Raw genomic sequence first — 25,045 nt, forward strand, 5'->3', positions numbered from 1 at the left:
AGATGGAATTATCAATAATGTGGAAAGTGATTCCCTTAATTTGGAGCGTAGGGTCATTTCCATGATTGACGGGAAAAGCTCCTAAGAAGTGAGGAAAAAAAAGTGTATTGAAATGGTTGATATATGTGGGAATAAATTTCCTCTAGTGACTTCAGACCAACCAATTTCTTTTAATTTGCCACCCTTTTCGGTCCACTAAGCAGCCGTAAAAATCCCATGTATGTTCACATTAAACATCGGATCATACCTAAATACCGAGAAAACAGGACGTCTTTAACATGTCTAGGTCTGAGGGCCTAAAATCAAACTTCATAAAAAGACTTTATTTATTTTAGTTGATATATATAAATTAAATAATTATAACATAATCAGTGTAATTCTACAAATAAGGTCTGGAGAGGTAGGATATACGTAGACATTATGAAGTAATAATATAAACAATTTAAATTTTCAATGAGAAAAATACATATAAAGTTAGAATAATAAAACCTTACTCGAAAATTTAAAAAATTTATATAATAATATCGAAATAATGTTGTGCTGAAGTTGGCAAGTTGATATAATGATATTAAATAGTGTTGATTAGTTCTAGTGCTTGAAATTTGAAGAAAATATCAAAAAAAATAAATTTGATCTCTTTATAAACACATAGTGATAGATTTTGCATAATGTAGAAGGTTTTGACCATTTGAAAGACTTTAGAATATTCAATAATGAGAGAATAAAAATAGTGAAAGAGGAAAAAAGAGTTAAATATAAGAATAATAATATTTTTTCATGATAATCGGCAGAATATAAATAAGGAAACAAAATAGACAGTCACATAAGAAACAATGCTACAATTAACTAATACTATTTCATTCTGAATTATTATAAAAGTCCTTATATTGAAATGAGATAAAATATTATTATATTTTCTACCCAAAAAGTTCTTTTTGAATTTATCAGTACATAAGATTTTTTTAATAATATATATACATATACATATGGAAAAAAGTGGGGGCTCTAAAAAAATTGGGCCAAGTAATTGCTTTAGTGGCATGGTAAAATGACAAAAATGACTCTTATATTTGTGATATAAAAAAATAATTCTTAAAACAAGCTTTAAACATTTTGATTCTTTCAACATCTCCATTAAGAAAAACAATATTTAGTGGGTAACTTATATTTGGAGGCGTATGTTTTTGCAGTTTATACTAATTTTGCTGTATTTCAAGAGTTTGTATAACTTTTTTTTTATATGCATTTTCTGCGGTTTAAGATTGACAAGACTTTCCTATGCATTTCGATCCATAGGCGGATGCGACGTATATTTAAATTGAATAGAATATATCAGACTAATATAAATTTATATGTAGAATTACTAGAATGTTGGAAAAGAATAAAATTTGAACTGATAATCTTAAAAATATAATGTGTTGAACAGAATTAAGACTACTCCTATAAAGGTTAAACTCATTAAATATGAATTCAGGATCAGCATTTGTATCGATCATGCATTTGTCAAAGACTATATATCAAAAGTCGTTAAGCATGCTAAAAATCGTGATATTACCATTTAGTTGCTGTTTTAACCATTTCCTCCGTAGATCTAGTCATCAATTAATTATTTTTGAATATAATAGATTTAATAATACCTCTGTCCCATAATAATAAGATAAATTAGGAATTAAATGATAAATTCTATTTGATTTTTGTTAAATTCAACAAGTAAAAGTGAACATCTATTTTAAAGTATAGTAGACAAATAAAAATAGACGAAAGTAGTAAAACATTAGGAACAAACCAAGATAGTCACTATTTCAAGGAACAAACTTACAAAGGACAATAATTAGCAGTAATAGTTTGTCCTCGAAAACTTCAGATAAGAAAACGACGAAATATAAGTTTTGCTAAATGATACTCCATATACTTTGAAACTCCGTACCATTTTCAGCTTAATTAAAACACTACTTCTTTCACTATCGTCATCTAGAAATCGTAATTCTCCCTTGTAAAATAAATGTAGTGGCCGCGCGCTCTCACTCGCTCGGCCACTAGATTTAAATTTACTAGCAGCGGGAGCCTTTTTTGCAGCTTATAGGACCGGCATTTGTGGTCATTGTTCCAACCAAACTAGATGGCCTAGCGCTTAAGCTTGAAGCTCTGGCATAAGTAGATGATGATGCACCTGCCCCTGTTTGCCTGAAATAGGCTCCATTTAACATCAAATCACCTTCTGACCTCCAGTTCCAGCTTTTCCACTGACTTTCTGGTGCATCCTCATGTTTTGTCACCTATAAAATTTTCAAATACTAAATAAGTAACGATTTTCTTGTTTATTTATTTTACAGTATACTTTTCAACTAACCATTTTTTTGTTAAAAAATCGTGGTCAAAGGAAAATTATTTGACTCTTTACCTAATAACTAGAAATAGTATCACATAAAGTAATTAATTAAGTGTTCACTGATGAAATTGAAATACCTCTTTGCGGTATTTTTCATTGGGAGCAAGAAACCTGTTGCCTTGGCTATTAATAGTAGGTGCAGCACTACCACCAATGGCATACATTTCCCAGTGAGTATAGTCATTATTCACCACATGGAAATAACCATGTCTACACCTTGGCATCCTTTGCACCAACCCTTCACCAAAATGATTAAAAGCAACTGTGACTTGCATGCCTTGGTCTTGTGTATAAGAATCGCTGTGTCCCAATAACATGACCTTATCATGATGAGTAAAATAGTTGTTGGAAATCGTGATTGCTGTAGATCCGTGAATTGCATCAATTAAACCATCGTGGCAATTAGACAAAGAACAATGGTCCACCCAAATATTCTTCCCTCCGAAAATTGAAATACCGTCTCCGTCAGAAACATCCCACCATCCGGAGTGGTGTGGTGAGTCCCTAATGTTACCGTTACCACTCTGTTTACAATCGTGTATATTAATCCCGTGTATTATAATGTTATTGGCCTGATGGATTGTAATGCACGGACCACCTGAAATACAATAGTCGTCGCAAATATAACATACAGTCAGTCAATATGAATTTTAGAAAATAATTAAACTTTAATTCTGAATCTGCCTCTAACCTGAAATGTGAACACTAGTGCCACGACCATCTATGGTCTTGTAAGAGTTCATGACGAGCTCTTGTTTGAGCTGAATGACCATGTCCCTTTTGAAAATGATCCATAAAGGCTCGTCTTGTATAACGGCATGTCTAAGGGTTCCGGGTTTGGGATTCACGGGGTCATCGTCCCCGGAGTCGGTGACCACGTAAATTCGCCCATTTTTCCCTCCAATAGCATTTTTTCCAAAGCCAATGGCGCAATCAGCTAATCGCTGGCGATTGTTCTCCCAATTGGAGTCGCATCGCCAGCAATCATCAATAGGATTCCCTGTTCCGCACGATAAATAGCCTAAATTCCTCCTCGTCAATGACGCATTGATGCTCCTATTCAAAATAACAAAATTTAATTAATAAGCAAACAAACTAATAAATTCAGGTCACTATAGGGGCTTTTGTGTTACCTATGAACGTCTTGTACGACAAGTTCTGGATCTTGTATTGAACTTACAAGTAGTGGTGTCAGAAGAAGAAGGATAAATGTGAAGAAAAGACTTGACATTTTTTTAATGGGGCTTTGAAAGGAAAGAGTAGTAAAGAATATTGTGTAAATGATGAAGAAATGGGGCAGGGGCTTTATAATGTAGGAAAGTATGCGGGATGAATGGCGTGATTAAACTAGAGGTGGGCCTCACTTGATTCATAATTTCGGATGATGTTCCTTTGGATTCCCACTTGGTAGTTTTTAGTTTGTATTAATGTACTCCCTCTCGCCTTAAATTTATTGATTAACTCAATATTTTATAATTAAAATTTATATAATCAATAATTATATGTACTACAAGTTATAATTTTTTCTCATGTCAATTTAATGAAAAGATATATTTTAAAATATTGATCAATATTTATATATAATTTGATTCTTAAAAAACGACACAGGACAACTAATTTAAGATGGGAAGTATTTTTTATTTTTTTTTAATAATCAAGGTGTTCGGGATATTTGCTATCACCAATCTATGTGGGTACACCGTGTAAATTTTCTACCAAAATTTGAATAGATGTATAGTATATTTTTTGTTCTCTTAAATGAAATTACCTAATACTCCCTATGTTTACTTTTACTTGTCCAATATTTTTAAAAAAGATTTTTATTTTTATTTGTCACTTTTAACATATCTAGATAAGATAATTATTTTTTTTTAATGTTTTTTTCTTATCATTAATTATTTATTCTTCATTTTTTCCTAGATCTAATACTCCCTCTGTTCACTGTTACTTGTTACTTATTCACAAAATAATTTTTTTGTCACTTTTGATATATCATGAGAAGACAATTTTTTTTTCTTCATGTTTTGCCTTATCATTGAATATATCTTAATGAATGTGCCAAGTCAAATAAAAACGAATAGAGTAATAAAAGATGTGGTAAAATAGTTATATCAATGATTATTTTCTTAATAATGTGTCAAGTCTAAATGTGATAAACAATGGTTGGCTTCCCACCCCGTTGAAAAAAATGGATACATGCACAGAAGTAAAAGATTAATAGGAGAAAGTAGAAACAACACTGCATGTGATTACGGCGACCATAATGGTAATTGGTAAACGAGAAGCTTGTTTAAGCGGCGTGCTTTGTTTTAAGCTCATGGCATTAATTAACAATAATTAATTTCTTCAGCATTTTAATATTGTATACATACTCTTTATCTTATTAATATAAGGTCTAGCCACTATCACGTTATAATTTTCTACACACGAGATGTGATTTAACCGATTTACACGTTATAATATTAGCCACATTTCTTTTTCTAAGAATCAATTTAATTTTTAAAATTAAATTGGATTAGGTTAACTCTATTTTTTAAATAGTGAAAATATATATTAAAAAATTGGTCAAAATTCATGTAGTTTCATTTTCGAGTAAAATAAGTACAGTGCTGTTAACATTAAGAGGGAATAAGAAATAAGAAGTCGGTCGATTTGGTCCTAGAAATTAAATGCCAATAGAGTCAGCTGCCATGCTCTTATCATTGTGACATTAATTAGATGATGAAGTGATTTCTCAATTACTTAAAAAAAATGTGGAAACACAATATGTATTAATATTCTGTACTTTGTGACAGGGTCCAAACATTTGTCAACATATATTATGAATCCACTACATATATTTTCCTTACAAAACATTAAGTCAAAATAGAACAGTAACTCTTTTATTTTTTCAAAGTACATTTTTGAACCCTTGGGGGACCGAAATAAGTGGCATTGGCCCCATAAATTAAGGAATGGTGCTATAGAACCAAATTCAAGACAAAAGAAAAATTTATTTGTTGCGATTATTGACTGCTTTATTTTGCTCTGTTTTTAACACTTGTGCAAACGCTTTTGCACTTTACTTAGTTTTTCTCTATAGTTAATTGATTCGGCAAACAAAAACATTTTAATGAACAATTGTTATTCAGAAAACATTATGGTCTTTTAATCATCAAATAATCCCACATAAAAACAAAAGTAAGTTATCTATGGTCAAATATTAACGACAACATGATAAGTTTTCGTGTACTTTTTTTTTTTTTTGAATATTGGAGGGTTATGTTTTGCTAATTTCTTTTCAGCCAAATTTTTCCAAAGGTAAAAAATAAGTATTTTTTTGTTATCTAAAATACGGACAGTATGATAGTTAGTACCGTTTGAACTTAAAGTAACAGCGTAAGTCAAAATTATCGGTTGGTTGACATGCACCAATTCTACAAGCTCATGGCCCACATATACTTTCACTATTACTTATTTTCAAACAAAGTTTTTTTTTTTTTTTTGATAAGTCAAGTTGATTTAGACTATTTAGAGGATTCAAATTGATCCACATTTTTAATTAGGAATAAACCTATTTCAAATCCAATCTGTCTTAACTTGAACGAATTGAAAATTATATTTCTATTGCTATGGACTAAATTTGACGCTACTAATGGTATATTAGGACAATGTCATGAAACTCGTAAGTAGAAGTTCCTAGACGGAAGGGATTGGATTTTCTGTAGAACCTTCTCAATCCAATCTATATATAATCCTTTACAATTTAAATATAAAAATACCATATATATTTTATTTTCAGATCTCTTGTATATATAAAAATGTTTTTTTTTCAATAAGTTTAACGTAAAACTATTTTTTTAAAAAAAAATTGGCCATAAAACCAAAAGTGTAGTCCCAAATTCTTGCCCCAATGTGTCTTTTGGTAAATTCAGAAAGGCATAAAAAGATACAGACGAACAAAACTTTCTTAAGCGGAATTGGAAAAATAACCAATTTTTAGTGTAGGTGTTCATTTCCCCCACAACAGGCCACGGGGAAGATGTTGACTTGGAGCTTATATTACTATGTACAGAGTACAAAATAGATTTGTAATTAGATACTGTTTCTATGCATATGTAGTGTCCTGACACTCTTTTCTAGACGTTAAACGTAATTTAGGTATTGTAAGATTTTCTTATCATATCTTCGTACCTCGTCAAATTCAATTTATATGGTATTTATTGCTTATTAAGAGACAGTTAAATCATTTTTGAGCTAAATTGAATTAGATCAACATAATATTTTCATGATCATCAAATTTGAAGAGGAAAAAACACGGAAAGTAGTCATTCTACTCTCTCCATCAACACAAACTCAAATACTATTTTATCATAGCCTTGTAAAGCGTTTAAACCGCGAAGGCAATCACTAGGGTGTTACCCTAATCCTAGTGTTGGTACAAATGATAAGGTGTCTAAACCTTATCAAGTTGCATACTAATAGCCTGTTTGTCCAATTTTTTTGGAGACTAAAAATGCCTTCTTTTTTTTCCTTTCAAAAAAGCTTATTTCAAAAAATGAGGTGTTTGACCAAATTTTTGAAAGAAAATAAGTGTTCCCAACTAATCTTTTTTTATAACAAGATTTTTCAATATAAATTAATTTTAAAAGTTTGGCCAAACATAATATAATAGTCTATCGTAGACAAGCTAAAGCAAATCTGATTCAGAAATTCGAGGACCTAAATGAAAAAAGAAAAAGACAAAAAGAAGAGAAAGGTGAAATGTAATTTTTAAAATTTGAGGCATGAGTTTTCTATTGTTATGGGCTAAAAAACAGAGCCAATATCTGGGCCTGGTCATTGGGATCTATAGCCCTATGATTCCCATATGGGTTTCTAAAGTTTTGGGCTGGAAACCAGAATCAACTACTTGGCTGATTTACACAAATACCCCTTTTTAACTTTATAATTCAAATTTTGTCTCTATTAGGGAAGTTGTACAAATATAATTCTTAAACAAAGTAAAGATTATTTGTCTAATGTTTGTTCTCAAACTTACTGACAAAATATTTGACTATGGTGTACAATTTAAAAATAAAAGTATACACCATCGTTATTATTTTTTCATAAGATTTTAAAATTTTCTATTCCTTTTGATGGTGGTCTAAAAAATAAATAAATTATTAAAAAAAATAAAAATAAAAAATGTCATTTACGGCATAATTATACAATTGATCACTGATATTCAATGGTATCTTAAAGACCAAATTTAAGAGTTCCCAGCACTGATTAGGTGTTGGTGTTAAATTCAATCACGAGAATAGTCCTAATTGTTACTCCATTATTTACATCTCCAAGAAAAAAAAATATCTAAAGGCAATCCAGATAACAACCCAATCCCCATTCCCATCCAATCAACGATACCCACGTATCAAAAAGTGCAACATGATATCGACGCTGACCTTTCTATTCTTGATCAATCACCAAAAGCATCATCAAAACTTTCAAAAGTCTCCCCCACAAATATTAATTACACTTTTTGTCACTCATTTTGTTAAAGAACTATTCTAAAAAACCAATACAGTGAAGTGATCTGATTATTATTATTGTTATTATGCGTATGTCCGATGCCCGGTGCCCTTCCGTCTCACCGGAAAATCGAAAATCGAAAATCAAAAACAAGCAGAAGCGCAGAAAACCGAAATTCCTAAGCTTAAGTCTCGAGCTATCGGAGAAAAAATCTCAACCGTCGGGTGATATGATCGTATCATCATCCAACGGTAGCACTCATGATCATCATCAGCTCAATCTCTTCCCACTGCATCCAGAGAATTTAGTTTATGATAAAGACAGTACTAGTACTGCCCAAGATGAGAACGTAGCTCTCTTCTTTGCTGGCGCTGAAAACAGCGCCACAACTCTCAACGAGCTTCTCGTTTCTTCCAAGGATGAAATTGACAGCAATATAAGTACTAGTGTTCCGAATTACATGACGGTTTCGTCGGAGGAGGCGAGCCTGACATTTGCCGACACTTACAGGTAGAGGTATCAAAGTTTTATAGTATTAAAGTTTATTATTATTAAAATAGATTCAATAAGGATGGTTCAACGGAATTCACATAATTTGAAATTTTAATTTTGTGTTGCATTTTGAGCTGTCGATTTATAATATAAGACCCAATAGTTTGATGAGTCGTTTCAGATTTAATTCGTTAAGTTAAGAACCCAATAATTAAACGAATTACTAAATTAAAAGTTAATATTGTTTTTATAGGGGACAACAAGGTGAGCTTGTACGGACAGCTCTGAGGAACAAAGAGAGGGAGCACAGGGAAGAAGAGAAGTGGGTTGTTTACTCCGATGTTGTTGATTTCGATCAACATAGTGAGACGACGAGGAAGGATGAGGAAGTAAGTAGTTGTCCGAGGATCAAACATCAACAACAACAACAACAATTGTCACTAAAGCTTGATTATGATGTAATATTGAATGCTTGGTCCGATAAGGGTCCTCTTTACCTTCAACCTGAGTCCCCTCAGATCGTTCCGGATATCCATGACGATTTTCTCACCTACGAAGCGCCTTTCTCACTACATGTTAGTTTTTTCTTACCTTACTTTTAAATTTATGCTATTAGGTAGTTTAAACGATAATTACAAATAATATTAATGTTGCATTTTTTTAAAATCTTATAATTAGTAATAAAAAGATAAAGATGAGGAACTAAATGAAATGTTTTACTGTGTGACTTGAATCTATTCAAGAAATATTGATATTTTCACAATCTAATACACACAAAAATAAAATTGCCGATAATTTATTTAATAAGCATTGAGTGATAATTAATTTAAGATAGTATTGATATCTAACCTGCTGTGATATAGAGTGTGAAATTAGGCTGATTTAGGGTTAATAACTTAAATCCATTGATATATACCAGTCTAATATAGGAAATGCTTTAATTTGACCTACAAAAAATATTGGGTTGGGGGGAGTACGAATATATGCATATCTTTTATATGTTTATTAGAAGAGATTAATTTGACATAGAAAAATGTTCCATTGCAAACTTTAATTTTGCAAAAGAGATAATAATTGGGTGAAATTTTCGCCAGCTAGATATTAAGTTCTTTTTCATTTTTGTTCTTTGTGTACAGTAGCTTTTACGTACACTGAACACTCTCATATGCTACTTATTTTTAGATCAAATTATTTTTTTCAAATTAAAGATATTTTTTATTCTTTTCCATTGTTTTATTAAGGGTTTGGTCAAATCCTTAGATATCGCAAGAGAGTCTTTGTAAAAAAATAAATCACATTAGAAATTATTTACAAAAGGAGTCCAGTAAATGTGATAGGAGAGTCATGGTTAAATCTTAGGTGAAAGTGGTGGGTCGATAGATGTTAATGTTGAAAGAGTGTATAGGACTGACTATATTTAGTGCTGAGCCCTTCAATTGTCCTGAGCCTTGTGGGGGGGGCCCTCTTAATTTAGCTTTTACTTAATTAGCTGAAACTTTTCCTGTCTTTATTTGTCTGCAAGTTGTAGGTTAGGCCCCCATGAACCATTCAGAAAGGAACCGTAGCTCTCCGTCATGAAAACATAATTAAAAACATGCGATTTTTTGTCTCACAGCTCCATAATTGTCTCTTGGAGCACTAGTTAGGCACAACTTTTAGCTAGTCCTCCGAATTAGGGTAACTCAATAAAATTAGTGGCTTAAAGTTAAAAATATATACGAATGAGACCTTAAACTTTATTATTTTCCAAAATTTATGTAATAATGAAACAATGAATTTCCATAATTTTGGGCTAGTAGTAAGAACACGACGTATATATGATGTGTCATAAGGTAGATGCACATCCCTATGGTAGTAGAGTGACAGTACTATTATGCTGTTTCGTGATTGTATCAAACATGACAAAATGAAATAGCTAATTCCGAGTTGAAACATGACAATTGACAACGTTGGTATTTTGTTTTGATTCTTGGTAGTGTGAATTTGTATAGGGGAAAATGAGTAGCAGTGCAGCTGTGTTTAGAGTGCCAGAAGTAATTGGAAATGAACAAAGAGAAATAGAGGAGGTGGAGGAGGAGGAGGAGATGAAGGCGGGGCGAAGAGAAGCCAGTGTAATGAGGTACAAAGAGAAGAGACTGAACAGGCTCTTCTCTAAAACTATCCGATATCAAGTTCGCAAGCTCAACGCTGAAAAACGCCCTCGCGTTAAGGTACATACATAAACTTTTAGTCAATTCCTCTCTTGTCGTTAGCAAATTGTCTTCATAATTATTCAAGAAAAAAATAAGTCACCTTAACTTAAAAATTAAATTATAGTTTAGAATTACTCTTTGGATATATATCCAAGAACAAAAACACGACTTTTTTCTATCCAGGTCAAAATTGCTAAATTTTCAGATTTTACATGAACAAGTTTGACCCTTTTTCCGTATATAGGTGTCAAGGTCTTGACATCGGATATTCTAATAATTAATGTTGTCATTTTAAACTTTTCTGTATTTTGCTTATTTGCAGGGGAGATTTGTTAAGAGGGATTGAAGTGTGTTCTTTTACCTTAATTGAAGAAGTTAAATGTGTTGCGAATGGAAAGAAGTATTTGGTTATTGTAGTTGTCATATATCTTTGATATATACTGTCAAAAAGGAGAAGCATGCACAAAGGAACTCTTGTCAAATCAATGAATAAAATTGTACAAGCTCTACCAAATTGCAAGCATTATTAGGGCACATAAATGGGAAAATGCAGAGATATGTAAGAGTTCATTTTGTTCACATATAATGTTCTGTCAAGAGTTAAAATAGCAAAAAGTCCTTGACCGTTTAGTCATTAACACTAAAATTAATGGATGATGGCCTCCGTTTATTGCACTATATGATTTATACTATTTGCAGGTGAAAGTGACCATTTCAAAATTATTCCTCCTTTCCATTTTTCGCTCAAGTTTCAATTTTACTTACTCTGTTTTAGTAAATCAAGAGAGTTTTATTATATCCTTTTTTCATATTATCTTTAGTATTTCATACTCCTTCTAGTTTATATTAAGTGAAATTGTGAGACTTTTTTTATAATTCAAAACAAGTGAATCGTTCAAAGTTCAAGAGAAATATTGGATTTTTTTCTTTTATTTACTATTCATTTAATTAATAGTGAAAAATGGCTTTTGATTTATGTTCTTGAGTATTTTTTTATAAGAAGTGTGTTATATCCCAACAATTCACTTAATCCTACAGAGGTAGTATCAAATAACTATCAAAGTAATAGTAGCCGTGCTATAACATCATTAAATTACACATCTAAATAAATTTTTCTTAAATAGTCAGATCGAGGTACTTTTTTACTTATTTCGTTTATTCCAATCGATTTTTTTTCCGATTTTGTCTCATTAGGATCAATTGCATTGAATACAAATTTTACAAATTTCGTTCTTTTTTCTGAATTCGCTCTTCCCTGTTCTTGGTCTGAAAATAAGGAAAGGCCTACCAAATAATATGAAATGGAATGGGTACATTGTACTTAATTGTATCGTATTTCTTGAAAAAACTAATTAATGGCAGAAGAAGTCCAGAACCATTTGCAAGCATTTGTTTTTATGTAATTAAGCTTTCACCTATACTCCGTTCATTTTCTCAATTTTATTTTCTTATCAATATCTTGATAGAGTAGGATTCACCCCCTTAAACTTTTAAAACTTCCTAATTTTCACCCTACACCATTTTTTTTCGATAACAGTCCAGTAGAAATGGCTTTTATATCTTTATAAGATAGAAATAAAATTACATATAATTAATTTGATTTATATACTAAAACATCAAACATCGAGGCTCCTTTAACATTCATATGTTAAAATCAAGGATCTAGATTTGATTTCTCATTGGTATTTCTACTATAAATAATTCAAATCATAAAAAGAAAGAAACATATTTAAGCATGTAAATGACTCTGTCATATTTAATTTTCTGATCAATGATCTGGAACTAATAAGCTAATGTTTAAATATTTTTAATGAGCCTTTCTTATTGTGCTATATACTTCAACTTATAGATTTTTGAAGGAAAATCTATACCAATTGAAAGAAAAATAAAACATGTCCTTTTTCGAATGACTCTTTTTTTCAAAAAAAAATTACTTATTTAATTTGTTAAAGAACCAACTCCTTAGAACTTGTACACGTGGCAGTTTAATGGATAAATAAGATGAAAGTGGAAGTGCCTTGTAAAACTAGAGTACTAGTAGAATAACGAAGCTTGTAGAATGATCCAAATAGTGCTAGCAACCTATTGAATTGAAGTATTTTATTTTTTTTAATAATGAACATGCTAGATGTTTTTTTTTTTTATTCCACCTTAAGAAGATCCAGGAAGTTTCAAGACTAATTTTATTTTTTTTTACCCAGAATCCATACTATATAAACTTGTGCAAAGTTTCACTTGCTCAATCAGACTCAGAAATACAATTAGTTGGTTTAAGTGGGAAAAACAAATATCAAAAATGTGGAGCTTATTGAGCAGCAGCGACCCAATGGTTTCCATGATGAATATGTGTCCAGTTTTGAGTACACCAATTGACTGGAAAGAAACACCTGAAGCTCATTGCTTCTTTGCTGACCTTCCAGGTATTGAACTAAACTCTTCTCAGATTAATTAGAGACTTAGTTGAGTTGATTTAGATGGGTCAAAATATATTGGCCTAGGTTTTTAATTCTCCCAAAATGAAATGGATTAGTTAGGCTTAAATTAGCTTAAAATGCAGGTTATATAATAAATGAGTGGAGATTAATAAACAATCCAAATTTGGATGGTTTGAGCGGGTCGTGAGCTTATTTGGTCACATCTATTTTTAATTTGTGTAACTAAATTATGTCTTAACATGCCTTTTCACATATTCTTTTTAATTTAGCGCAACAGTAAAATTTGATTTTTTTTTTATATATAACCAACCTCAACTTAGTGGTGGTGTTGGTGAAAATTGAAATTAGATCTTTAATAATTTTAGGGGACAGTGAAATAAAAATATGTATACGTAACCAGCCTCAACTTGTAGGTGTTGTTGTTGCATTGGCTAATTTTGAAATTAAATTCATTTAAGTATAATATAATAAGGAGATTGTTAGAAATAGCAAATATTTAATTAGTTGATTATATTGTGTATGTATGTGTTGGTAACAGGGCTTAACAAAGAGGATGTGAAAGTGGAAGTGGACAAGGGAAGAGTACTTCAAATTAGTGGAAAGTGGAAAGCAGAAGAAGAATTGATTGATGAAAAGGAGAAGAAGAATTTAGGCATGAAGTGGCATATAGTGGAACGTAACAGAGGGGAATTCTGCAGGAAATTTAGGCTTCCACAAAATATAAAGGCAGATCAAGTGAAAGCATCTATGGAAAATGGTGTGCTTATTGTCACTGTCCCAAAAGAAGACGTGAAAAAACCTTTCTCCAAACTAATTGAAATTGAAGAAAAATAAACACACTTTTTAAGTAATAAGTAATAACTAAATAGAGTGGATTACATAATAAATTGTATGCATGTGTACTTTGTAAGGTTATTATATTGTGAGTGCCGTTCCATCATCCCTTCTGAATTGTGATTAATAAATGAATATTATCATCTGAATTTCATGTGTTTATCCTTACTTTCTAATGGACTTCCTTCTCTTTTTTTCAATTGTTGCCAAAAAACCTGATAGTAAAAATAATGAACAATCTTAATCAGTGGATATGTTTCAAAATTCTCTCTCCGTATATTGGATCAAATTTGCTATTTGAATCCAATGCAAATGTCTATTGGGTCGGGTCCATTCATATTTATTGGGTTGGATTCATTCATATTTATTGGGTCGGGTCTATTCATAAAGGGGGTTAAATTAGCCTGCTATTCAATAGCTTGTCTTTTTATTCAGCCTTAATTTTCTACTATATAGAAAAGTGATACAAAGGACGATATACGCAGACAAATGCACTCTCTGCATAACTCTAGAACCATCCGACGCAAGATATTTAATCCACTCTAAACCATCGGTCTTCAGTTTTTCCGTCCCTCTTATTGTTCCAACAACAACGAAACATATAGATTTTTCACAATTTTTCAGAATTTCAGGTATATTTTTTTTAAAATTTTGCTACAAAATTCTTTTAGTTTTCTATCGATTTGAATTTTACGACTCAATTGATGTCTTCGTTATTCTATTTAATTCTCTTTTTCAATTTTATGGCTGAAATTCATGGGTGATGTGAAGATTTATGTAAAAAAAATAACAGATTACTGACTGCTTTGAGTTCACACTTTCTGGAATTGAATCGTTTTTCTTATCATTAAGTATGCCCATACCGATTGCTAAAGGTTATTCAACATTGTAGTCTGGATTCAGTAACTCTGCACTCTAGCTCTTCTGCTCGCTCTGTGGAGATCTCAGGAACTAAAATTTAACAACGACAAAAAAATAACATACCCAGTATAAGAGTGTACATGGATCTTTAACTCTAAATTGTTAGATGGTGAGTTTGTTTCTGATAAATATTCGACTTAATGAAAGAAAAATCACAACATTACTCTCACGCGCTAAAATCTAGCTCAAAAAATAAAAATTATATAAACTCACAAATTTGTTTTTTGATATTTTTCTTTACGGTAAGAAAATTATAATTTGTTTTTTGATATTCTCCTTTACAGTAAGAAATTTATTGTGGTTAGTGCTCTTCATTACTTTTGCTCTTAATTGCACAAGATAAGAATGTTAAGATGAAATTTGAATATATCCTAAATAATTGTGAAGTTTCTTATTGCTTTTTGATTCTCATACACTAATTTAGACATAGTAACTTTGACAACCGGGTTATTACCTTATCTTCTTGTTGTATATAAACAATTTGTTATCTGGTATTCAAATGATTCATCATGAGCTTGAGGTACGTAGCAAATATCTAAGAGATCTTTGTATTGACAAGAGTGTTTTTTGAAGATGACATGTATAGGTTACGAATACAGCTGTCTTTTTTGAACCATTTTTTATATTTTATGTGAGACATGTTTAGTAGTTAGTGGGCATGCTTTGTTTGATGGATCAAAAGTTTAAGTCAAATAAGATAAAACACAGATCATATGCAAAGATTGCAAGTAGGGGTATTCTTTTGGTGAAAAATGACAGGACAGTCCATATTTTCCTCTAATCCAAGTGAAACACTGGAAAATTTAACAGGACTATAATATTTGTTTATGTAGGTACTCTTTTTAATGGATAACGAAAACATTTCTGGTGTACTAAGGACAGAATTCATCATTATTCCAAGGGATAATCCAAGGGACTGGGTTCGTCCTACCTCAGAATTTTCACTGGGGGTTGATTCATCTATGAATAGTAAGCTTTCTTTTTTAACAAGCATTCCTTTCGTTGATTGGTTCAGGTGGTTTCTAATAAATGCATAAGTCACTTATCATAGTTACGTGTAATGTTTTAATGGATTACTTAATATCTAGTATCACTTTATGCCTGCTCCATCAAGATCCCATTTCCTTAAAGCTCAATGCAGGGAATCTCTAATAGTTCAAATTATCAAATTAAAATCAATTAACTTCATGGATTGGTGATTCTTTGCAAGACTTTGGACACTAGAAAAATTATCATCTGTTATCTATTTGAGTATATCCAAGGATATAAAAGTTGACTTGCTATTTTACAAGTTCCAAGAATTATGAACCAAACTAACCAAGTTTGCTATATAATTGCGTAATAATTTTCTTTTCTATTTAAAATGTAGGAATGCATGACAGAGACAAAGCTGGTGATAAGCCCAAGTTAGAGGCTGAAGAGATGCATCCTGTTAATTGTGGCGATGATAAGGATGTTGATGGCATAATGCTAAAGCTCCAACGTGCTGATTACTACACAGTTCCTCCTATGGAGGAGTTGATATCAAAGAAGAAGGAAGAAGCTGATTTTTGTTGCCACGTGAAGCACTTTGTGGTAGGAAGACATGGGTATGGAAGCATCAAGTTATTGGGAGAAACAGATGTCCAGAAGCTTGATCTTGATTCTGCTGTCAATTTCAACTGTTGTGAGGTGATAATCTAAAAGGATGAGAGCAAGAAACATCCAGTTGGACAAGGCCTCAACAAGCCAGCTGAGATAACTTTTCTTAATGTCAGATGCATCAACAAATCGACTGAAAAGGAGTACAGAGATGGACCAATGGTCAAAAAGTACAGAGATATGCTTATTAAGAAAATAGTAGAGCAAGATGCAAAATTTGTTTCTTATGATCCAGTGGAAGGAAAGTGGAAATTTAGGGTGTCACACTTCTAATTGTGAGTTCAAATTTTCTTGATTGATTTTGTGGCATAACCAAATGTTTGAATTGTAAAGATGTCCTCCAACTGATATAATTTTACATTTTGCTCACTTTGAATCTGTCCCATTACTTCTTTTGTGCTTATTCTGTCTTAATAGTAGTCTTCCACCTTCTCCTCGACCATGAACATGATAAATATTAGGGTGGGAACCATTAAACTTTCAAATAATTTTATAAAGATGCGTTCAGTCCAATTAATTAGTAATTAGTATTTTTAATATATATTATATTTCTTTTTATATGATAGAGATAATCTTTTCGTTCTGTTTTGTAAAAATTAAAATTTTGGGCCATTTTTTTTATATAAAATATAAACTTATAGGATGTTGTGTGGTTCTGAATTAATATTTCAAAATGGTTCTGAATTAATATCTCAAATGATGTAATAAGTTTTATTGCTGGAAAATAATTATTTTTAATATGAACAAAATAGTGAAATAAGAATAAAAAACTCAAATAATGTTAACCTATTTTAAAAATCATTAATAAAAAGGGCATTTTTATATCTATTTTATTAGTTGAAGAGTTTTTTTGAGCTAAAAATCTAACGACAGAAATATTTTGAACAAAAAATATAGTAAAACATAAAATGACACATTCTAAATAAGTCTAATAAAAGCATACATTTCTCTTATATTCATTTGATTTCTTGATTTGTTTTTCGTTATTTTGAATTTTCTGGCTTTCTGCATTGTGGCTTGGTGAGCTCATTTTTTTTTTATTTTCGTGCACCTTTGGTGCTGATTTGGCTCCTTCAACTAAGTAAGTTGGATGTATTTGTACACATGTGCTTGCCACATCAGCAAATATATATATAAATTTAGAATTAATTTTTTTAAAATTTTTTTAATTCTTTTTAAATCTTCTTATTTTCTTTATCTTGAAGTTAATACACGTAAAAAAAATAATCTTTTTCCTTATATTTAAACTTTTTTTTTTATTGATTTTATTTTTTTTGTCTTGCCTTTTGATTTGATTTCAAATTTAACTCCAAATGCCTTGTATTTAAAATAGGTTAATTTCGTATGAATATCAAAATAAGAGAAAAAGTTCAAATAAAACATAAAAAAAATTAAAATGTTAAAAATAAAGGATACTTTTTAATTATTTTATTTTTAAAAAATCACATAAGTTTTTTAAAAAAATTAAAGGTGAAAAAAATAAGAAATAATGAAAGAAAAAAATTAAAGTGGAGAAGAAATTAAAATAAATATTTTACATTAAAAAAAATGAAAATAATTAAATATATATATATAAGTTATAATATCAATAATTATGTGTACCAACTAAATATAAAGTTACTAATTAAAAAATGATGTGTCACTCATCACTTGCCTTAATAGGAGTGTGCACACTCTCTGTGCCGCGTCAGCCTTTATGATGTATTTATTTCATTTTAAAATAGTTTAAGGGGTAATAAGACCCTGATTAAGTTAAATTGTATCGTTGAAATTTCGGCTTTTCGTATTGTGGCTTGATGAGCTCCTTTTTCTTCTACATATATTTCTATGTTACCTATATTTATCGATTTATAGTTTTGTAATATCTAATTAATGTTAAATTATTTAATTTTTAAATTAATTCACTTTTGATTGATTCTTCAACTTAGCTACGTACATTTGTAAATGTTATTCTATAAATAAAGTATTAATAATCTAAATATAATATATTTTTTGTATTAGAAGAAACGAAAAAAATAAAAAAGAAATAATTTGGAAAAGGTATTAAATAAAATAAAAATTTTGGGGAGGAATTTAATTTGGAAGCATAGCTTATTTATATACCACCACATTGCCATTTATTTACAATAACACCGACGTCTGTTCTTCTTTGTTGTCTCAAAAAATGTCGATATTTTCCTTGAATAATACCGCCCGCTCCAAGTAAGTAAATATTCATCCCTTATGCCTTTAATATTGTCTTGTGTTTCTGGGTTTTTTCAAGTAATTTTCTTGATAACTGAATCTTGAGCTTCTCTGGAATCTTGCATGTTGGGGTCTCTCCATATCCATGATTCTTGACAACAAGAATTTTTTCTCATATATTGAAAAACACACTTTTTAATTTATCCACTTTCTTGCATTCTTGCATATTCTTGATAACTCTCTTCTTCTTCTTTTTTTATTTTTCTTGTTTCCGTGTTTATGCTTTCTTTGTGGGTCTTGCATATATGGTTCTAGTTAGTTGATATATTGTTTATGCGGCTTAATTTCTCCTTCTAATCTGTTTCTATATATTGACACCACTTTTTACTTTCACCAATTTCCCATGTTTTAGTATCGCGAAGAAGTACGTTCTTGTGAGGTTTTCCTGTTTAAAGATATCTGACGTTCACCAGGTGTTTGAGAAAATGTCTTAGCTAGAAAAATCATAATCTATTAGGTAAAATTTGAAATTTATGAACCTATTTAGAAACAACTAAATTCATTGTATTATGATAGTTTCCTTCGTTGATACCAACTTTAAAGGGGATTGGTGTTGGTTTGTTCATGATTATTTTTTCACTCTGCTTTCATCAAGCTGAATAAATCAGAGACTTATTACTAATTACTGAATAAATCAGGTCTGAGTATTAGCCTGCCACGGCAGGTGTAAATTGGTTTTGTGACAAAAAAAAATTACTCTTTAACAATGGCACAATTATGACCGAAGGGAACGGTTTGAAGGGAAATAAAAGACTCAATGAAACCTCCTCATAATCAGGAGGGAAAATTCTGGCTGAAAACAATTCAGGACAACAGGATGCGGACAAGACCAAACAAACAGAGACAGTTACCTTTTACTAGCTCTTCTCCTTTGTTGATTCCACTGATTTAGTTTTGATGATCGTTGAAACTATTGCAACTATCGGCAATGGGGATTGTCCCTGCCCATTATGACAAGTCTTTTTGGATAATGGACCGACTCCTTCAGACAAAATCAAAATAACAAAGATGTGCTTGGGGTAGTCTCCAGGGTTATGCTTTGAACATTTTTTAAATATTCTAAGTCCTTATTTTATCTATTGTTGATTGAGTAGTTCCCTCCTGAAAATGAGATCTTCTAATTATCTGTGTAATTTCATATAGGTTTCATTGAGATTTGTCTACTTAGCTTTGGGATGGTGGCCAGCTGCATTTTTTTGTAAGTTCTCATTCCGCCTTTACTAAGCATAGGCAATTTTGAATTATTATTGAAGTTAAATTAATATGAGTGCTGTTTAGAGGTCCCTTGTTGGATGATCTCTTGTGAAAGACAACCTTCTCGAATAAGGAGTCTCTATCTGAAAACTATTTTGCGGCAAGATTTAGCTTTCTGTGATAAGGAAACCAATATGGGAGAGGTGGTGGGGCGGATGTCTGGTGATGCTCTTCTTATACAAGACGCCATGGGTGAGTAGGTACTCATGCTGAAAAGCTACTCTACTAAGCCCTTCTTTGTGAAACCACTACATAGTAATTTACTTTCTACATAAAAGATCCTTTGTGAGGATATGATTGCTCTTTCTATTCTTGATATTATTTCCTTAACTGTGGCAGGTAGGGAAATTTGTATAGCTGACATCAACATTCCTTGCGGGCTTTGTCATTGCATTTACCAAAGGCTGGCTTCTCACACTTGTTATGTTATCCATCATTCCTCTACTTGTCATCTTTGGTGGAGTGATGTCCTTCATCCTATCTAGGATGGTGTCCCGTGGACAAGATGCTTATGCCAAGGCAGCAACGGTGGTTGAACAGACAATTGGCTCCTTTAAAATGGCATGTCATAAGTTTAAATTATTGTGATGCCCATGCTCTGATGAAATTTATATTGGGGTAAAACAATCTTTGTTTCACTTTCTTTTCAGAAAATAACCACCAGTAGATGAGATGTATCTTGTTTCCTCCTCAGGCTGCATCTTTTACAGGGGAGAAGCAAGTTGTGGCCAGCTATAACGAGTCCCTAATTAAAGATTACCATTCAGGTTCAAATGAAGGGCTGGCAAGTAGATTAGGTCTTGGGTCGCATTTTGCTACATAAACATTTTGCTATTATGTACTCCAGCTATGCTTTGGCAATCTGGTACGGTGCAAGGTTCATCTTGGAAAAAGGATATATTGGTGGTCAAGTTCTCAATGTTTCCGACGCGAAGCTTCTCCATTAAGTAGCAAGCGATTTACTTTTTAAGGTACCCTAATTTCACTATGCATAAGTTTGCGAGTGATTATACTAGATGCACTTAGTGTTTTTATAATAAACTAATAGTAGTATAAGTGTACTAATTTGACGGGGCTTCTCAAAGCTTGCAGTACTGTGCTTAACATGTGCAATGGGGATACTGTACTTAAAAAGGGAAGAGATGAACCAGGACAATACTTATAATTCTTTCTATTTCTCCTTTTGGTCGATCATCCCTTCCCTCTAAGGACGTGAAAATAGGCGGAGCTGGAGAGTTAGTGAGAATTGAGGAGCATAAAATGATTTTTTTGATTAATCCCATCCCCCTTTTCTAATTCTTCTTTTCAACGTTGTAGTTTACAGATTTCTCCTTTTAGAAGTTTATTTCTTGAAATGTATTTAGCTTGAAACCATAACTTAAAAAATTATGATAAGTAAATTTTTATAGGGAGAATTTTCTGCAAAAAGGTGTGATGCTGGTGGTGAATTGGCGATGCATGAGAGGAATGTAAGTTCCAAATTCTATTTTTATGAACTACATTGATCTCTAAGACAGCCCCGTTAACATTTCAAGTGAATTGTTCTTTAATCTTTAACTTGCTTCCATTCAATTGTTATTAGAGTAAGTCCACAGAATATTATAGTGTCTTCAGTTCCGTAAAGCAGTTGCCAGTTTTTCAGCTTTTTCTCTTTGGAAACTATTTCCCTTTTCTTTTCCAATTTTTTTCCCAGACTACTTGGTTGGATGAATAGGAAAGTTCTCGATCTATCCTTCAGGTTGAAGCCAAAGGAACTTTCTGTTTAGACGGCTTTTGCTGCAGGATGTAGAACTCCCAAAAATCGGAAAAGTGTAAAAGCAATGGGGGCAGTTAGGCTTGTTTTCAATTTGAAGCTGAAGTGCCAGAAAGCAATACTACAAGAAAGGCTCTATGCCTATTCCTAACTTCTGATGTAAGTGCTTAAAAGTTGAAACTGAAGAAAGTTGAAGAACTGTGAAACCCCTATTCTTCAGGGTTCAGATCATTTACTTATGTATTTGAACATTTGGAGAAGAGAGTGTGAAGATGACATGCAAGAAGGAAGAAATAAGAATAAAACTGGAAATAAGCCTGTGTCTTTTTCGGTTTGATAGTGGGATTTCATTTAGTTTGTACCATAGTACTGTTTTTTTTTTTAAAATGAGAATACACAAAGGTATCATTAGCACTCCCTAAATCAGCACCACTTTTTTAAGGGTCACCAATTACTTTGCTCTATTCTATCTTTGTTTACCTCGTTAAATATATACTGACTTCAAGGAAGTTTTATGTTGTGCTTGATTGGTGGTAGGTAGGACATCACAACTGATATCTTCTTCTCAGTTGGGAAAAACTTGGTCCATATAGTTGTGCTTCTTATGCAACTAATGTTCTAAATGAAACTTACAAGATGACTGATTTATTACTCCAAAATAGTGTTTTTAGTTTACTCTTCTAAATTTTCCATTCTTTTAAAGTGCATTTCCGTTCTCCGGGTTATGTACTGAAGGATCTGAGAAAAATTAGAGAACTGGGTGCTATGGGTGCTTCGTTCGATCATGGGGAGGATGGCAATCTGCATCTAGCCAGGGAAGGGGGCCACTCCCATCACCGAATTGTGTATGCTGCTGATATGATAGGCAGAAAGATAGAAAGGACCCTATTAGAGGCAGATGTTAAGGATCCTAATAGATATGTGTTTGAACACCATTTTGCTATAGATTTGTTGACCACTCAGGTAAGTTTATTCCTTTGTAGCAACTGTTTGCATTGGTTATTATGGTGAAAACTTTGCTGTTCTAGCATCAATTTGGTCCAAAATGAAGGGTTGTTGCTTTAATCTAATTAAACTTGGCATTCTTCTTATGCTTATGTGTCATAGTTGACTCAAATGACATGCATTCAAACAGTTGCTTTGTTGGTGATATCTGGTTCTTTCACCAATAACTTTTATCGTTCTTTGGGTTTAAAGATATTCATGATTATGATGTATGAATTTGTGTAGGTGCATTGATCATGATTCTGAAGATGTACCAATGGAATTTAACAAAGTTGCAACTTGACTACATTTGATCTTTATGTTGTGAATAGTGTACAGAGATTTGCATATGCTACTGTTTGTGATAATTGACTTCATGTAGATACCTATAAAATATTAGATCTTACACCTGTAGAAGTGCTCCCTGAAGCTCTATTAATTGGCGCTATTACTTTCAATTAATATGTCTTAAAAATAAGTACTCATCACAATGGGCATTCAATGAGTTGTTAAACTTGTGCTTTTCTTACATTTTTATTTTCCATAGGTTTGAAAAATATTGTCACTAACTTTAAACCTGAAAACTTGAGTCCAACAGATATACTTAGCACATGGTAAGTAACAAAAGAACTTTATGATTTTTGGGAAACTAGAGTTATTGGAGTTAGCAATTTCTCTATTGAAAAACTGAAGATCTTCTCGAATTAACTCTTCAGTTGCATCTGCATTATCAAAGTCGAGTTCTTGATTAGCTTTGGTAGCTCTTCATTTGTCTTGTTCTGTTGTAATTTTCCATTCCAAGATGAATTTATTGCAACTTATTCATGAGAGGAATGTAAGTTCCAAATTCTATTTTTATGAACTACATTGATCTCTAAGACAGCCACGTTAACATTTCAAGTGAATTGTTCTTTAATCTTTAACTTGCTTCCATTCAATTGTTATTAGAGTAAGTCCACAGAATATTATAATCTCTTCAGTTCCGTAAAGCAGTTGCTAGTTTTTCAGCTTTTTCTCTTTGGAAACTATTTTCCTTTTCTTTTCCAATTTTTTTTCCAGACTACTTGGTTGGATGAATAGGAAAATTCTCGATCTATCCTTCAGGTTGAAGCCAAAGGAACTTTCAGACGCATAAATATTTGAAATTTAGGCTCTTCTTCTATTTAAACCTAAATAACCATTTTCACTTTAAAAACAAAAAACCCTAACAATAAAGAGAAAATAAGAGAATTTACCTTTAAAAATTGAAACCCTAACAGTGATAGGGGAGGACAATGACGGCGACAAGATTGACAGAGATGAAAGGAGAAGAAAAACTAGAAAGAAATAGACATTAAGAAGAGAAAATAGTTTTGAGAGAGTGCAGAGATGCGAGGATTGAAGAAGAAGTTGGAGAAGAGAAGAAAAGTCCCAACTGACAAGAAGTTGAATATATTTGAAAAAAGAGTTTGAGACTATTATATTTTAAAAAAGATTAACAAGTTTTAAAAATTACATTTTACCCCATTTAACCTAATCACCTAATTAAAAGTATTTTGACTTGGACTAGGTCAATTTGTCACCTACAACTCAATTTTCTCAGTTTCTTCCTCATTATTTTCCCTTCATTCACCTTAAAAAAGGGAAAATGATTTTTGATTATTGAGTATGGTTAGATGGACTTTGTTGTATGGATAGAGTGTTGGTCAATTAAAATATCACACGTTCACAAAATGAATTTAATAGAGAATGTTTAAATGAATGTGTGCCATATTAGAAGTGTTAAAATTAGGATAATAGATTTCATGATGGACGAGATGCGAAAAATGAGGCAGAGATGATTTATGCATGTGGCGAATAGTAGAAATGTCTCTGTTTGCAATAAATTTTTCTACTATATAGAAGAGTGATACAAAGAAAGAACAAGGACAATAAGGTAATTTTACGCAAACAAATGCACTCTCTGCATAACTCTAGAACCATCCGACGCAAGATATTTAACCCACTCTAAACCATCGGTCTTCAGTTTTTCCGTCCCTCTTGTTATTCCAACAACATCGAAACATATAGATTTTTCACAATTCTTCATAAATTCAGGTATATTTTCTTTGAAATTTTTCTACAAAATTCTTTCAGTTTTCTACCGACTTGAATTTTACGACTCAAATTTTGGGTTGATGTCTTCGTTATTCTGTTTAATTCTCTTTTCCAATTTTATGGCTGAAATTCATGGTTGATGTGAAGGTTTATATAAGAAAATAACAAATTACTGACTGGTTCGAGTTCACACTTTCTGGAATTAAACCGTTTTTCTTATCATTAAGTATGCCCATATCGATTCCTAAAGGCTATCCAACATTGTAGTCGAGATTCAGTTACTCTGTACTCTAGCTCTTCATTCTCTTTGTGTCACTCCTTCTCTGTATAAATGTCTATG

The 25,045-nt window shown here is 31.7% G+C and overlaps 3 protein-coding genes, 1 long non-coding RNA gene and 1 pseudogene across 5 annotated transcripts; 4 read left to right on the forward strand and 1 right to left on the reverse strand.

Annotated features, from left to right (window-relative positions):
• Nucleotides 1–1,754: 1,754 nt before the first annotated feature.
• Nucleotides 1,755–3,661, reverse strand: LOC129873034 (probable pectate lyase P18). The gene is made up of 4 exons (XM_055948023.1): nt 3,523–3,661; nt 3,081–3,445; nt 2,467–2,987; nt 1,755–2,276 (listed from the first exon to the last, which is right to left on the reverse strand). Exons 1-4 carry the CDS (start codon nt 3,618–3,620, stop codon nt 2,052–2,054), a joined length of 1,209 nt encoding a protein of 402 aa, XP_055803998.1. The 5' UTR covers nt 3,621–3,661; the 3' UTR covers nt 1,755–2,051.
• A 4,176-nt stretch (nt 3,662–7,837) lies between these two features.
• Nucleotides 7,838–11,286, forward strand: LOC129873035 (zinc finger protein CONSTANS-LIKE 7). Its single transcript, XM_055948024.1, has 4 exons — nt 7,838–8,389; nt 8,625–8,946; nt 10,363–10,581; nt 10,886–11,286. The coding sequence occupies exons 1-4, from the start codon at nt 7,965–7,967 to the stop codon at nt 10,907–10,909; spliced, it is 990 nt and encodes a 329-aa protein (XP_055803999.1). The 5' UTR covers nt 7,838–7,964; the 3' UTR covers nt 10,910–11,286.
• A 1,535-nt stretch (nt 11,287–12,821) lies between these two features.
• LOC129873036 (18.1 kDa class I heat shock protein-like) lies at nt 12,822–13,837 on the forward strand. The gene is made up of 2 exons (XM_055948025.1): nt 12,822–12,983; nt 13,537–13,837. Exons 1-2 carry the CDS (start codon nt 12,860–12,862, stop codon nt 13,830–13,832), a joined length of 420 nt encoding a protein of 139 aa, XP_055804000.1. The 5' UTR covers nt 12,822–12,859; the 3' UTR covers nt 13,833–13,837.
• A 1,753-nt stretch (nt 13,838–15,590) lies between these two features.
• LOC129872792 (nuclear pore complex protein NUP98A-like) lies at nt 15,591–16,667 on the forward strand (annotated as a pseudogene).
• Nucleotides 16,668–19,161: 2,494 nt separating this feature from the next.
• LOC129874427 (uncharacterized) lies at nt 19,162–23,129 on the forward strand. Of its 2 annotated transcripts, XR_008762885.1 has the most exons (8): nt 19,162–19,836; nt 19,917–20,084; nt 20,232–20,510; nt 20,587–20,863; nt 21,302–21,361; nt 21,586–21,804; nt 22,183–22,608; nt 22,876–23,129. It is a non-coding gene; the product is annotated as an uncharacterized LOC129874427 (long non-coding RNA). The 2 variants fall into 2 exon arrangements; XR_008762884.1 differs by lacking the exons at nt 22,183–22,608; nt 22,876–23,129 and having other exon boundaries at nt 19,164–19,836; nt 21,586–22,173.
• Nucleotides 23,130–25,045: the final 1,916 nt, after the last annotated feature.

This window comes from Solanum dulcamara, chromosome 11 (assembly GCF_947179165.1).
Source record: "Solanum dulcamara chromosome 11, daSolDulc1.2, whole genome shotgun sequence".
In the NCBI taxonomy this organism is placed as follows: domain Eukaryota; kingdom Viridiplantae; phylum Streptophyta; class Magnoliopsida; order Solanales; family Solanaceae; genus Solanum; species Solanum dulcamara.